This window comes from Entelurus aequoreus, linkage group LG11 (assembly GCF_033978785.1).
Source record: "Entelurus aequoreus isolate RoL-2023_Sb linkage group LG11, RoL_Eaeq_v1.1, whole genome shotgun sequence".
In the NCBI taxonomy this organism is placed as follows: Eukaryota; Metazoa; Chordata; class Actinopteri; order Syngnathiformes; family Syngnathidae; genus Entelurus; species Entelurus aequoreus.
Window position 1 is genome coordinate 55,280,752 of NC_084741.1, and position 16,890 is coordinate 55,297,641.

General features: G+C 39.0%; 1 protein-coding gene across 1 annotated transcript in view; it reads left to right on the plus strand.

Annotated features, from left to right (window-relative positions):
• The first annotated feature begins 945 nt into the window (after positions 1–945).
• The window catches only part of LOC133660259 (zinc finger protein 236-like), a 96,974-nt gene continuing 81,029 nt past the window's right edge, over positions 946–16,890 (plus strand). Inside the window, exons 1-5 of the mRNA XM_062063568.1 lie at positions 946–1,127; positions 11,411–11,544; positions 14,193–14,357; positions 14,438–14,616; positions 14,784–14,914. Of these exons, the coding sequence (XP_061919552.1) occupies positions 1,076–1,127; positions 11,411–11,544; positions 14,193–14,357; positions 14,438–14,616; positions 14,784–14,914 (661 nt within the window). The 5' untranslated portion in view covers positions 946–1,075. The remainder of the gene's footprint in view (positions 1,128–11,410; positions 11,545–14,192; positions 14,358–14,437; positions 14,617–14,783; positions 14,915–16,890) is intronic.

Consider the following 16,890-nt stretch of genomic DNA (forward strand, 5'->3'; position numbering starts at 1 on the left):
TCAATTGTACGGAATATGTACTTCACTGTACAACCTACTAATAAAAGTCTCAATCAATCAATCAATCAATCCGGTACAGGCAAGGCTTTTTTTATGAGCGACCAAAAGTTGCGAACTTTATCGTTGATGTTCTCTACTAAATCCTTTCAGCAAAAATATGGCAATATCGCGAAATGATCAAGTATGACACATAGAATGGATCTGCTATCCCCGTTTAAATAAAAAAAATTCATTTCAGTAGGCCTTTAATGTGTTCTACACCAAAGCGACCAGAGTGGTGGGACAGCTTGTTGACAAGAGTTGCGGCTATGCTGGTGAAAAAGGCGTTAAGTCTGCTTGCTACCTCCATTTTGTCTGTAATGAGGGAGTCACCCTCCTTGATGCTGATGTTGGTGAGTCTGGTTTTAAGTTTTTGGCTGCAACCGGGAAGCTGGTTGTTGAGAATTTTAATGTAAATTTTTTTTAAAGATTTTGTCAGGTTGGGTGACTTATTTCTTAATTTATTGCATTGATTTTTGAGAGTTGAAAGGAGTGATTTGAGGTTGTTATTATTGGGTTGTTTATCTACTTCTGTTTTACACTTTTGGTATTCGGAGTATTTTCTGTCTCTGTCTTTTATGGCAGCTAATAGGTTGACCATTTTGATTACCTTGGTTGCCAATTTATCACAGGAAAGATTAGCCTCTAGAATGGAACCTAGGTAGGTGACCTCATCTTTCCTTGGGACAATAATGTCACCCACTTTTATAGTGAAGTCATTAACTTTCTTAAGGTTGATGTGGGACCCAAATAGGATGGATAGTCATGTGTTTTATGAAATTGCATTGTCCCCTTTGAAATAAACTAATCTAATCTACTCGTATGAATTTAAATGTTGGGAATTGTGCCGTTTGTGGTAAAAGAAGGGACACACCTGTCGGAGCAATACACGAAGTCAAACAGTAGATGTCTCCCTTGTCACGTTGCAGTGTGTGTGTCTTCGTTGCCGCTGTGCTGGTCCACACTTTACAGATGACAGAGACGCCATTTTGAAAAGCAAATTGTTCATAGCACACCCGCACTGAGAACTGGAACTATGCCGCGGGGCCGGCCTCGCAAACTGAGAGTTATAAGCAACGACGAGACAGGTAATAAGTGCCAAAATGAAGCGAATAAAACATATAGATTTCGGTCTATCCAAAGAAGCCGGTGTTTTTGGAAGAAACAGTCCTGGGTCGTATTTATTAACACTTTAATGTTGTGTATATAGTCCCCGGATATAGTATTGCGGGTGGGCTTTGCTTTGTGCCGCGAAGGAGTGATCGAGGCGGAATGATATTAATAGTATTTCCGTGGCTCTTCTTGCTCGCTTCCAGTGGAAATTAGTGTCCGCTGGAGGAAGAGTGTTCGCGCTTGTTGTTTTGCTCAACGTGCGCACCTTGACTATGGCAATCTTTGTCGTTAGCACGCCGTTGCTAACTCGCTCCTTTTGCTACGAGTAGCATGCACGCTAACGGTTAAATGTCGCGAATTGTTGTTTTTAAATATCATTCCGTCATGGCGACGCAGTGTTCGCTTTTAATGTTCGCGATGTGCTGTTGAAATGCACAGCTATGGCATCAAAACAAGATCGCTGTAATAGCTCTGCAGCGGCGAACTAAAATTCAAATCAAGTGGAAATTGATAAGAGTATATGAAACTAAATTCTTGAGAATAATAATTGATCATATATTATGTTGAAAACTGCATAGTGAATATATAAAGGGAAACATCCAAATCCATTGCTATTCTTAATAAAGTAAGATACATGCTGAATAAGAAATGTGTGCATATTTTATATATTATTTTATTTTTCCATATCTAACGTTGTGTTGAAGTTTGGGGACATGTTTATAAAACAAACATAGACCCAATAATTAAACTTAAAAAAAGGGTAATTAGAATAATACACAACGCATGCTACTTTAGTAAAGTTAAGTTAAAGTCCCAACGATTGTCACACTGTGGTGAAATTTGTCCTCTGCATTTGACCCATTCCCATGTTCACCTCCTGGGAGGTGAGGGGAGCAGTGAGCAGCAGCGGTGGCCGCGCTCGGGAATCATTTGGTGTTTTAAAGCCCCGATTCCAACCCTTGATGCTGAGTGCCAAACAGGGAGGTAATGGGTCCCATTTTTGTGTAGTCTTTGGTATGACCCAGCCAGGGTTTGAACTCACAACCTCCCGGTCTCAAGGCGGACACTCTCACCACAAGGCCCCGAGCTACTATGAACCTACCAATCCATTATTTACAAAATCTAATGTGTTAACATTTTTCAGATATTGTGTTAAAGTAAAGAACAACAGCCTTCCAGCTTGTATTCTTAGGTTATTTAAATTAAGAGGAGAAAACTATAATTTACGGGGATGTAAGAATGAATATAAAATACAAATGTGTTTCAGTTTTAGGAGTTAAATGGTGGAACAAGCTCAGTGATGAGTTGAAGACATGTAGTTCTTTAAGATTTAAGAAAGCCTTGAAAGGTGGAATGATGGAAAATTATAAAATATAGCAACGATTACTTTCATCCCATTGATTTTTTTGAACGTTGATGTTCCAGGCAATCTAATTTTCAGTGAATGTATAAAATAGGCAAATATAAACAGTCTATTCCTTTTTCGGTCATTCTTTTTCTTTTTGTGTGTGTATGTGTGTGATTGTTAATATGTATAATCTGTGCTGTTAGATTGATAACACAAAATGGTTGATTATATGACTGAAATAAACTCATTTTATTCATTCAACTAACTGAAGCTTCAAAAGTGTGCACTTTATATTTTATTATTAGGCTTTTCGGGACATGCACCTATGAAATTCCGGAATGATGTCAAAAAAGCACGCAAATCACACACATACTGTACGATCCCCCTTTAAAATGATTACATCATAGAACATTGTTTTGATGCTTTTAGAAATGCTGTGATCTTCTGGCTCTTTGTTGTTTGTCTTTAATATTCCTAGGAAACTGCCAAATAATACCTCCACCACTTAACAGTTTCTATCCAATAACTTTGTAAAAATGTGCCCATGAAAAATTAGCACAATGATAATACAGGTAATACAAATATATGTTTTATTGATGCATAACATGCTTTCAGCAGTCTCACTCGCATAAACATGCACAGTTACTGGCTTCTTGTAATGTGTTGTAGTGCTATTACATATTTTTGATACTCACAAGTACCAAAATACAGTAAGAAGTACATTGTGCCTTGCGGTTAGAGTGTCCGCCTGTAATCGGTAGGTCGTGAGTTCAAACCGAGTCATACCAAAAGACTATAAAAATGGGACCCATTATCTCCCTTTTTGACACTCAGCATCAAGGGTTGGAATTGGGGGTTGAATCACCAAAATTATTCCTGGGCGCGGCCATCGCTGCTGCTCACTGCTCCCCTCACCTCCCAGGGGATGATCAAGGGTGATGGGTCAAATGCAGAGGACAATTTCACCACACCTAGTGTGTGTGTGACAATCAATGGTACTTTAACTTTAATTGTTTCACTAGTACCTCACCACACAAGCCTAATTGGTTCTGTAATGGAGCTCTTAACTCAAATCACTTGCATCTCAAATCAATTAGGTCACAATGTTTATTTTTTCACATCAGTCAATATCAAGATCTAAATAAAATCACTATTTTTGTTACGTTTAAATATGTAATTGCTGACTAAGTGAGATGTGAAGACATCAGAAGGTTATTTTTTTGATTAAACAGGCTCTATGTACAGTAGCTTATTATTTACAGACACTGCCAATATTAATTTACAAATTGTATTTTGCTCACAGCTCTTTTTCTGACGATCTGTCACATCAGGTCTCACACGTCATGTTTCCTTTATTTTCGGCATTTATTTCCTATTTGGCGCTCCTACTTTAGTTATTCCTGTCTGTCTCCCTGAGTGCCAAGTGCATCCAGCTGCAGCTGCAGACTTTCTAAGTTACTATAAGCCGCGCCCCCTTAAAGACGCCAATGGAAGTGAGGCCGGAGAGGTAGTACATAATACGGAAATCAGAAAACCAAAAAATATTTTCTGCTGAAAATAAGTTAGGGTTGCATATAATTAGACGTAGAATCAACAGCCGAAATAATATAACCATGGTGCGTTGCATCAGCCATCTTGGATCATGATGTGTCCACTATTGCATTGTCAGCACCACTGTGGGCATGTCTTTAAGGCCCCGTTTACACTAAGCCGGATAAGGTTATCCAGGGTAAATCACACCTAACCTTATCCGTGTCCACACACAACAATGCCACTGTTTAAGACCCCTGCACCCCTCTGTCCGCCGGGACAACGCAACCTAGTACCTAGTGTTGCTTTGTGTGCAAGTTTTTAAATGTAACTTATCTGAACAATATCCAGTGTTGTGGTATTTCAATTAACTGGAATCCAGTGTGCTGTGGGGCCATATTGTAGTGAATCACACCTGAGCCATCATAAATTAATCAAATCTTTATTAGACACGTAAACAATGTGATAAAGAACATTTTGCATCAATCAATCAGTCAGCTCGTTCTTTCTGACGTCACTTCCTGTGTGGGCGAGGTACTTCTGGCGTCACTTCCTCTCCGAACTCACTTTGTAAACGATCAATGAGTCCATACAAAGCTAATTGCCGCAGATTCAAGAAATACCTGTACTGTACACGGCGCACTTAGCCGTGTAAAAATTTGTCAGAGGAGGGGGACCTTAAACGCTGGTTTAGTGTGGCTAGGCTAAATAATTATTCGTCTAAGGCAGACCTGGGCATTCTGCGGCCCACGGGCCGCATCCGGCCCTTTGTGCGTCCCTGTCCGGCCCGCGTGAGGCCAATTATAAATTACAAAATACAATTAAAAAAGTATCTATGTCGAGTGTGCAATACAACGGTGCTGCTTTTGTTTTGAAAATCGTTATTTGTATTACTTCCGTGTGGACGTATGCATGTGCGTGGTTGTAAGTGAATGTGAACAGCTGCAATCACAAATTACAAAATAAAGTTGAAAAAACATCTATGTCGTGCGCGCAATACAACTGTGCTGCTTTTATTTTGAAAAGTATTATTTATGGGCGTGTGTCCGTGTGTAACCTGCGAGTGAAGGTGCACATGCAGCGACAAGTGATGCACGGTTTACACCCGAGACGCTAAAAAGAGAAAAGTTGATGACGAATGCCGTGTTTTCAACAAGACATGGACTGCCAAGCAACGTTCCCTCTAAGGTGCGTGCCTGCGCAATTGCGCACTGCTCAAGCGTCCGCTGCGCGCAGCAAATATATGCCGCGCACCAAATCAAATCCCATCTGAATTCTAAACAAAATAAACATATTTATACTATGTAATTTTGCAATGCAACTTTCAGTGACAGTGACAACCAGCGGCCCTAACGGTGTTCGTCAACACCGTTCAATTATTGTAACGTCTATCGAGATGCTTCGAGGACAGGAATTATATCGATCACTTTATTGAGCAAAACTGTTTATATTCGGACATAACCACACTAAAAACATGAGTAAAACAATTCTATCTCGAAAAACTAGTCATTTTCTGCCGTACAAACCAGGCCAAAACCAACTTGTCATCTGTCACCAACACGCATAGCACTAAACCACTGGTGCGTTTATGGCCACACAAAAAGTCGGACAACTCAAACACCACACAAAGTTACACTATGACTCCTCAGTCATACGTGTGCTTATTTTACTGTCATTTATTATTAATGTTAATTTATTTATATTAGTCATGGAATGCTGTTACACACACTATGTTGAAGTATTACTATTATTATTAATTATTATTATTATTATTATTATTATTATTATTATTATTATTTATCTTACGGTATATATCAAAAATAATATTGAGCAAAATTTAATTGAAATATTGTCGATGTGGCCCTCCAGCAGTGCTCGGGTTGCTCATGCGGCCCCCGGTAAAAATTAATTGCCCACCCCTGGTCTAAGGGGTTAAACGACTTAGTGTAGACATGGCCTAAGACACGGTTCACTTCCGTTGTCGTCACCGCTGTGGGTGTAACTTAGAGTGGGCGAGACTTTGAGTGTCTGTGCGACTTTGAGTGTCTGCAGATAGACCCTTGTCAATTTTTTTTTCACCCTCATCTGTCAATAATTTGCAACCTGGGCACACCTGGTTGTAATTCCCAATTAGGCTGCTATAAATGCCTGCCTCGCCCTCTAGTCAGGGCTCGAGGATTAATGTGTGTTACAGGCTGTGTTCGCTGCATCCTGTTTGCTTTACTTCACATCCTGTGTGATAAATAAAATACTTGTTTTAAATAAGTTGATAGATACTTATTGATCCCAAGGGAAATTCAAGATAGATAAATGCATGTCTTTCGCCTGTCTTCTGCGTCTTGGGGTCACAACTACTGCAGCCTTGCAAGTTCATGACAGTTTTTGTCTATATCAGTGGTTCTCAAACTTTTTTTTACCAAGTACCACCTCAGAAACACTTGGGTCTCTAAGTACCACCATAATGACCAACTTTAAAATACAGTAGCATAGTAGGCCTAAGTGTTCATTAAAATCAAGGCAGTGATATTACTTAACAAGTATATTTACTATTTTTGGCCACTGTAACGCAGGAGTCACCAAGGCGGTGCCCGCGGGCACCAGGTCGCCCATAAGGACCAGGGGCCGTACTTATCAAGCTTCTTAGAATTACTCCTAAGAAGTCTGCTAAGAGTTGACTTAAGAGTAAATAAATTCTTCGCTGAAAGCTGCACTTAAAAGTTAGTTAGCAAGCGTCTTACTCACACTTTCAGCGAAGTGTAGGACTGAATCTTAAGTGTCACACTCAGAGCTGAATTACGACATTACTATGTGCCGCAAACGGAATTTTAGGTGACGTAATTTCTGTGTCCATAGAAATGACCAATCACGGAAGGGAATCCGTTGTCTAAGAATAAAGAAATATCTTGGAAATATTGAAGTGGACAATGGGAGTGTATATTTTGACAATAAACTACAAAATAATACAAAACAAACTAGTCCCCGCCGGCACTCACGCTACCGCTCCCTCTCTTCTATCGCCCACACACTCACTGACGTCACTCACCTCACGGCCACACACATACGCTACTGTCATAACATTTTCTTTCCAATTCATTAATTAGGCAACTAATTTGAAACTGGTGTGGGTGGCTCTATATATACTAGCCCACTGCAGACACATGCAGAAATCAACAAGGAATCGAAAAGTATTAAATCTGTGACAAAAATAATATCCGCTCTGTCTAAACGATACCGTTTGATCAGCTGCTCGTCATCAAAAAAACAAAAAACATTGTTCCGTTCCCTGAACGTTCGCGCACGTCTCTCTCGCCTCAGTGCCATCCCCTGCTGGCAACTCCTAACCACTTAAGACACCTCTGAAGGTCTCTTAAATATCGTGGAGAGTAGGAGTGATTCTTAGACTTAAGAACGTTGATAAAAAGCTTTTATTCTTAAGTTTGAGAGTAGGACTAAATTTCGCAAATTCTCAGGACTTAAGTGTAAAATGGCACTCTAAGAAGCTTGATAAGTACGGCCCCAGATGAGTAGCCCGCTGGCCTGTTCTAAAAATAGCTCAAACATCAGCACTTACCAGTGAGCAGCCTCTATTGTTTTTGTTTTTTTTATTTACTAGCAAGCTGGTCTCTCTTTGCCCGACATTTTTAATTCTAAGAGAGACAAAACCCAAATAGAATTTGAAAATCCAAGAAAATATTTTAAAGACTTGGTCTTCACTTGTTTAAATAAGTTCATAAACTTTCAGAAAGACAATTTTAGAGAAAAAATACAACCTTAAAAATGATTTTAGGATTTTTAAACACATATACCTTTTTACCTTTTAAATTCCTTCCTCTTCTTTCCTGACAATTTAAATCAATGTTCAAGTAAATTTATTTTTTTTATTGTAAAGAATAATAAATGCATTTTAATTTAATTCTTCTTTTTAGCTTCTGTTTTTTCAACGAAGCATATTTGTGAAATATTTCTTCAAACTTATGATTAAAATTCAAAAATATTATTCTGGCAAATCTAGAAAATCTGTAGAATCAAATTTAAATCTTATTTCAAATTCTTTTGAATTTCTTTTAAAATTTTTGTTCTGGAAAATCTAGAAGAAATAATGATTTGCCTTTGTTAGAAATATAGCTTGGTCCAATTTGTTATATATTCTAACAAAGTGTAGATTGGATTTTAACCTATTTAAAACATGTCATCAAAATTCTAAAATTAATCTTAATCAGGAAAAATTACTAATGATGTTCCATAAATTCTTTTTTTAATTTTTTCAAAAAGATTCGAATTAACTAGTTTTTCTCTTCTTTTTTTCGGTTGAATTTTGAATTTTAAAGAGTCGAAATTGAAGATAAACTATGTTTCAAAATTTAATTGTCATTTTTTTCGTGTTTTCTCCTCTTTTAAACCGTTCAATTAAGTGTAAATATCATTAATTGTTAATAATAACAGAGTTAAAGGTAAATTGACCAAATTGGCTATTTCTGGCAATTTATTTAAGTGTGTATCAAACTGGTGGCCCTTCGCATTAATCAGTACCCAAGAAGTAGCTCTTGGTTTCAAAAAGGTTGGTGACCCCTGGTTTAAACAGTAACACTGTGTTTGAATATAAGGTGCCATATGTAAAAATGTAGCCAGAAATGATATTGCAATCACGGTCAGAAATCTGTAGTCCTCTCCCACTCTTCATGACTGAGGTTGCCAGATTCGCAGCCCAATCCGAATCCTACTCCAAGGAACTTCAAATGGCAATCGACGAGTCCCACGCTTTAGGTTTCTCCTGTTTATGCTTCTTGCAATATGGTTTACTAAGTAATTATGCCACATTTTACTGATGTCGATTAGCCAAATGCATTTGTAAAGTTACGCAGCAATATTTTCGTCGGGAGTCGGGACAGATTGTTGGACATTACCCTGCTAAAATGTCTAGTTTGACCGCACAGACCACCATAAAAATAATTATACATAATAATATATTATATATCGCATAGGCCTGCTTTGAAGGCAAGCCAAGGTCAACAATAAAATTACCGCCACATTTCGTTCAGCATATCTCCATGTTGCATCCAACCTGACGCACTGCATTCTCTTCCATGTACGCACATCACCATCTTTCAGTGCAGAGTGCAATTCTATGAACCAACCCATGTTACGCATAAACCATTTTACGCATATATCATATAGCCTACTACCATGTCAATACACAAAGTAGAAAGTCATTACATGTAATGCACTATATTGTGCCAAGCAACCCCATATGTGTCTGATGCACATACAGTACCAGAAACCGCAATTAACCGTGCTAATGTTGGAACGCATTTCCTCAGCATGTCAGCATATTGAGAACGAAATAGGCACTGACACTACCTATATGCACATGGGCAAAATATCGAAAATATATTTCGCCCTGTCAGTTGGATGACACATTGACATACAGGCTAACGGGCATATATTTCCCCCGTTAGCCTATATGTCGATGTGTCATTGACCGGGCTAGCATGCTAAGCTACACTAGCATTCGTTGCACGAACATACTAGCTTTGTTAGACAAGATCATAGACTGTTTTGGAAAATATAGTTTACATACGAAATGTCAATTTCCAATTATTACAAGTAATAAGAAAACATGAATGCCTGACTTACCTATCAAGGAGGAAATTAGCAAGTTTGGTGTCAGATGAAAAAATCTTCTCCGCCTTTAATCGTCTCCATCTTTCAAAGGCATCCCCGATACAAATCCTGGCTTTGTCATGAATAAGTTGAGAATTGTAACTACGCCTTTTAGATTTATCAAGGTCTGGCATGTTTAGCAATTTACCAGTGGCAGTAACTCGACGAAGAGGGCGGAGCGTAATTGACAACCTGGATGTAACACGCTCACAGACTTTCTAATTGGTCAAACGGTGGAGGGCGGGGCATCGAAATGAAAACAATAACAATATTTCGGGGCTATAAATCTAATTTTGAAATGAGCATATCTCGGCTGAACTACCGTTATCAGTTATAGAGGTATTCAAAAAGAACATGATTTATTAATGCCTTTTGACATATCAGGGCCATTTAATGATGACTTGACATTAAATTATTACATATGGCACCTTTAAGTGATTCTTTGGTGTACCACTAGATGGATCCCGCCTACTACGAATGGTATACATACCACAGCAGTTTGAGAACCACTGGTCTATATTATGTTTGTAAGCTATTATTATCATGTAAGACTAGAGTGTCAATCATAGCTGCCTGGTACATGTACATATTTAATTATAATACACACAACATTGTACATATAATATATCTCAATATCGATGCACAGATATATATGTTGGGAAAAACACATTTGAAAGTGATGCTATTTCTCCATAGATTGTGCAATATGAGGATGTACGTGACCCTAAAAAAGAAGCAGTGTTTTTCTAAGCTAAAAAGAATTGTACAAATCATCAACTAACTTCTGATAATGCACAGCATTTACCTTGGAAAGCAGCTTTTCCATATTTTTCATAGATTAATGTCCGCTGTTTCGATATTGCTTTAACATTCCTGGCTGGTGTTATTCACTCATTCTGCTTCATGGTGCAGACTAGCAGTGAGTCCCTCAGATTGCTTTGCCAAGTTCAATCAATCAATCAATTAATGTTTATTTATATAGCCCTAAATCACAAGTGTCTCAAAGGGCTGCACAAGCCACAACGACATCTTCGGTACAGAGCCCACATAAGGGCAAGGAAAACTCACCCCAGTGGGACGTCGATGTGAATGACTATGAGAAACCTTGGAGAGGACCGCATAAGTGGGTATTCCTTGATGATAAGGTTGGTCATATTTTAGATTATTTATTTCTTTAAATGCAAATAACCCACTTTTTTTCTCAACACTTTCCTTTACAGTCACTTTCTTCTTTCCTATGTTTGGAAAACAAAGTGTTATGTCGATCTCATGCGAGAAGCTAATGATAGCAAGGAAGACCAAATGTTTTGGGCAGATCTTACGGAGTTCACTATGACATTTGCTATGCCAACAAATAGTGGGGATGCTTGTTATTAAAATTGTTGCTTGCATCTTAAGCATAACAATTAGCCAAGAGACAGCTCTTATCTCAAAACACTCTTAAGTTCAGGTACTACTGTATATAGAAAATCAACAAACCTCCACACGCTGTAGCAATGTCAGTGATGGAGGAGTTTTATCACTAACACCCATGATCATTTTGAAAGTTTGCTGCCTTGATTGAGGGATTTAAACAGTTTACCAAATGGCATGCCCCTGAATGTAACTGTGTAATATGTAATAGAGAGATGTACAGAACAGATGATGGATTTCACCTCTGCCATGGGAAATATCCTCAAAATAAGATTTATTGTCTAACGCGTCCCTTTAAATTTTCAGATGCCAATGAAAACAAAGTGGTCGGTTTCAGTGATGGCGAAGTCAAGGACAAGAAGTGTGCAATGTGTTCGCATATATTTACCACGGAGAGCCAGCTGCAGAAGCATCTCCGTGAGCATGAGATCAATGACAAGGTAAAAAGTGCAACATGATTGACGATAACAGACACTTTTTTTAAGTTTGTGCTGCAAAAATGTTTTTGCCGTTACGGTTTTTAAATTATTAATATTTTATGTTTTTTATGGTATTGACGTGCTACTATTCATAACCAGCCCTCCAACCATGTCCAAATCTTCCCGAACTTCTCCCAAATAATTTGTGCTGCAAAAAATGTGGTGTAATTATTATAGTTTTAAGTTATTAACATATGTAATTTCATAACCAGCGCCCCGACCTTGTCCAAATTTCCCCAAACATATCCCAATCGTTTTTGCTGGTTTGTGCTGAAAATGTTTTTGTTTGTGCCATTATGGTTTTTACGTTAACGTTTTATGGTTTGAATCGTATCAACGTATAATTAACGTTTTATTTATCATAACCAGACCCCTCCACTGCCCCCCATAACCATAACCATTCATAACTATTTCCATAAAATGTTAATAACTTAAAAATTGTAATAGTAAGACCGAACATTTTTGCAGTACAAACTTTTGGGATAGGTTTCGGAAGAGTTGGAGAATGTGTGTGTGGGGGGGTCTGGTTATGAAATATAATTTGTTAATAACTTACTATAATACTATACTATGCTATACTATAATAGGTAGACCAAAAATGTTTGCAGCACAAACGAATGGGACAAGTATGGGGAGATTTGAATATGGTTGGCGGGTTGGTTGTGAAGAATAACACTTAAATACCTTGAGATAAAACCTGACACTTGGGACCTCATAGACAAAAGGAGGGACATAAATAAAAAAAATGACTGAATGGAAGAAATGACTGAAAACTACAAACAAGCACACAAACACAAACAAGAGCTGTAGAAAGGACAACAATTCTTGAATAGAGAGTAAATATGTGGAGGCACAGGAGGCCAGTGACAGAAATGACACCCGCACGCTCTACAGCATAGCCAGAGAGCTGGGAGGATCTAGTCGTAGCTATGGTGCCCCCTAAAAGATAGTCATGGAAAAATACTTACAACAGAAGAAGAACGAAACAAACAGTGCATTGAACCTTTTAAAGAAATATTGAACCAAACTGAATGCTCAGCATTATTAACCTTCACAGAACAAGAAGAAACCCCAGAGGTAGAGGTCGGGCCAATTACAAAGAAAGAAGTCAGAAATGCTAAAAAAGAACAAAGCAGCAGGCTTAGATCAGATTCTGGCAGATTTAATCAAAAATTAAGGGGAAACAATGGAATAAAAACTCTCCAAATTATGTAATAAATACTGGGAAGAAGGCCAGGTACCTGAAGACTGGAAGAAAGGTATAATTATGAAACTACCAAAGAAAGGAGATCGCAGCAACTGTGGAAGCTGTAGTGGGGTCACACTGCTTTCAGTCCCAGGAAAAGTAGTTTGCTCAGTGCTACTGCAAATACTTAAAGCACACAACACTTTCAATAAACTATGTAGACTTTAAAAAAAAACATCTGACAGCATACATAGAGACACCCTGTGGAGAAATACTCAAAGCATACGGCATCCCAAAGACTTTTATCTATATTTAAAAAAAATCTCTATGAGGGATCTCAATGCTTTGTAAAAGTAAAATCAGGAATCACAGACTTCTCCGATATTATCACAGGAGTAAGACAAGACTGTCTTGTATTGCCACTATTGTTTATCACTACCCTAGGTTGAGGTGGCGACTTGTCCAGGGTGTACCCCGCCTTCCGTCCGAATGCAGCTGAGATATGCTCCAGCACCCCCCGCGACCCCAAAAGGGACAAGCAGTAGAAAATGGATGGATGGATGGATAGATTATGAGAAAGGCAATGGAACAGAAGAACAGGAAGACGCCTTACAGACCTGGACTTTGCGGACAAACTAATAACACTGCTTGCAAAATCAAGACCAACCCTTAAAGAAATTACATCCAATCTTGAATGAAATGCATCAATGGTTGGTCTAAAGATCAGCTGCCAAAAGACCACGCAGATTGGAGACCAACAGCCATATGACAAGTTAACAATAAATGGAGAGCTATTGGAAAACATCTCAAGATTCACATATCTTGAAAGCATATTTACATCAGATGGAAATGTTAAGACATATATCAACTCCTGCATCGGTAAAGCCACAGCTGTCTTCAGAAGGGTGCAGCCAATATGGGCTTGTGGTGGAATATCCAAAACGCTAAAAATCAAGCTCTCCAGGTCTGTCGTACTTCCTACAGCACTCTATGCCAACGAGAACTGGAAAATCACTGCAAGAATGAGTAAAAAGCTGGATGCCTTTCAACAACCATAAATACCATTAAAAACATAAATCGTTAATAACATAAAAAACGTAACAGCACAAATGAAAATGTTTGCAGCACAAACAGTTGGGACTAGTTTAGAGGTATTTGGTCAAGGTGTGTGTGTGTGTGTGTGGGGGGGGGGGGTGTGTAACTTCACTCAGACCTTGTACTGCCATAAGTAGAGTGTAAGTGACACATCTGGCATTAGAATTTTGTGTCACCAAAAGGCAGACTTTCTTCAAATACTTTCTTCAACCTTTTGCACAGTGTCATGCCTTATTGAGTAGTAAGCCTAGGTTGGAAAAGCAACCACTGCACTGCTGGTAGCAAACTTCTCTGCTATGAAACTTTGCATCTCTGCTCTCCTTTTCAGCCTTATCGATGTGACCAGTGCCCACAGACGTTTAATGTGGAGTTTAATCTCCGGATCCACAGGTCCACACATGCCACCTCGGACTTTACCTGTCCTGTTTGCTATAAATCGTTCTCCCGCATTGCTAGTCTCAAATCCCATACTATGCTGCATGAGAGGGAAGAGGTGAGGCCATGAACATATCACATTGCAGAATTTACCGCCTATTACAATTCATTTGTTTTTTCTCATTTGCGTCATTGCAGAATTTGATCTGTGTCGAGTGTGGGGATGAGTTTGTTCTTCAGAGCCAGCTCTCTCTGCACCTGGAGGAGCACCGCAAGGAGTTGTCCGGCACCAAGGTCTACACTTGCAAGACGTGCGGCAAGGAGCTCAAGACATCTGCACATCTTAAGGAGCACATGAGGAATCACATCAAAATGAGGTTAGGCAGCTTCAATGAAAGAGGATAGGGAAGAACTGATCACGATTACATACATATTGTTTGAAAGTAAAACATGATTTAACAGCTGTCAACTGTACAAAAACAGAACTTTGCACAGACTATGATTAGAAAACACACTTACAATATATTAATAACCTCTCCTGCAGACCGCTGTCCTGTAATTCCAGAAACTACAAAAAAAACATTGATCGCAGTGGGTTCACCAACAGTTGCCATCATTGTGGAAAGGCTTTCAAAAAGCCCAGCCAGCTTGTCAGACACATACGAATACACACAGGTAAGCAAAACGCACAGAAGTTGGTGCCACGCACTTGTCTGTGATGTAATGTTTTTTTAGTTGTATTACAACCACATGGGCATTTGTAACCCGCCCGGAACCGAATCAGGGTCCGCAGATTGAGAGACAGGAGCGTGAGGACTCAAGCAAAAACTGACAGCTTTCAAAGCTGTCATACTTTGTTCTGTGCATATTGTTCGAAATGCCTTTTTGTCATCAATGTTCCTCTTCTTGTAGTTTCCGTCATAGAATAGAATGGACTTTATTGTCATTATATTTGCATATAACGAGATTAAGGACTCCAACTTAAGGTGCGGTAGTGGGAACAAATATGGGGTAAAAATAAATTAAATTACACAACAGGTAATAAATTAAAGGCCTACTAAAACCCACTACTACCGACCACGCAGTCTGATAGTTTATATATCAATGATGAAATCTTAACATTATAACACATGCCAATACGGCCGGGTTAACTTATAAAGTGACATTTTAAATTTGCCGCTAAACTTCCGGTTCGAAACGCCTCTGAGGATGACGTATGCGCGTGACGTAGACCGGGGAACACGGGTATGCCTTCCACATTGAAGCCAATACGAAAAAGCTCTGTTTTCATTTCATAATTCCACAGTATTCTGGACATCTGTGTTCGTGAATCTGTTTCAATCATGTTCATTGCATTATGGAGAAGGAAGCTGAGCAAGCAAAGAAGAAAGTTGTCGGTGCGAAATGGACGTATTTTTCGAACGTAGTCAGCCACAACAGTACACAGCCGGCGCTTCTTTGTTTACATTCCCGGAAGATGCAGTCAAGATGGAAGAACTCGGATAACAGAGACTCTAACCAGGAGGACTTTTGACTTCGATACACAGACGCCTGTAGAGAACTGGGACAACACAGACTCTTACCAGGATTACTTTGATTTGGATGACAAAGACGCAGACGTGCTACTGTGAGTATGCAGCTTTGGCTTCTAAACATTTGATCGCTTGACCGTATGTGCGCAACTTTTTTTTGCGTATGTACGTAACTTTTTTAAAATATATAAGCTTTATGAACCTTGGGTTAGGTGAACGGTCTTTTGGGCTGAGTGATTGTGTGTGTTGATCAGGTGTTTGAATTGTATTGGCGTGTTCTATGGAGCTAGGAGCTAGCATAGGAGCTAGGAGCTAGCATAACACGTACCGTACCGTACGTGCGCGTCACGTACGTAACTTTTTAAAAATATATAAGCTTTATGAACCTTGGGTTAGGTGAACGGTCTTTTGGGCTGAGTGATTGTGTGTGTTGATCAGGTGTTTGAATTGTATTGGCGTGTTCTATGGAGCTAGGAGCTAGCAGAGGAGCTAGGAGCTAGCGTAACAAACACGCAGGTGTTTTTATGCAGGATTAATTTGTGGCATATTAAATATAAGCCTGGTTGTGTTGTGGCTAATAGAGTATATATATGTCTTGTGTTTATTTACTGTTGTAGTCATTCCCAGCTGAATATCAGGTACCGTGAGTATGCAGCCTTGGCTGCTAAACATTTGATAGCTTGACCGTATGTGCGCGTCAGCGTCACGTACGTAACTTTTTAAAAATATATAAGCTTTATGAACCTTGGGTTAGGTGAACGGTCTTTTGGGCTGAGTGATTGTGTGTGTTGATCAGGTGTTTGAATTGTATTGGCGTGTTCTATGGAGCTAGGAGCTAGCAGAGGAGCTAGGAGCTAGCGTAACAAACACGCAGGTGTTTTTATGCAGGATTAATTTGTGGCATATTAAATATAAGCCTGGTTGTGTTGTGGCTAATAGAGTATATATATGTCTTGTGTTTATTTACTGTTGTAGTCATTCCCAGCTGAATATCAGGTACCGTGAGTATGCAGCCTTGGCTGCTAAACATTTGATAGCTTGACCGTATGTGCGCGTCAGCGTCACGTACGTAACTTTTTAAAAATATATAAGCTTTATGAACCTTGGGTTAGGTGAACG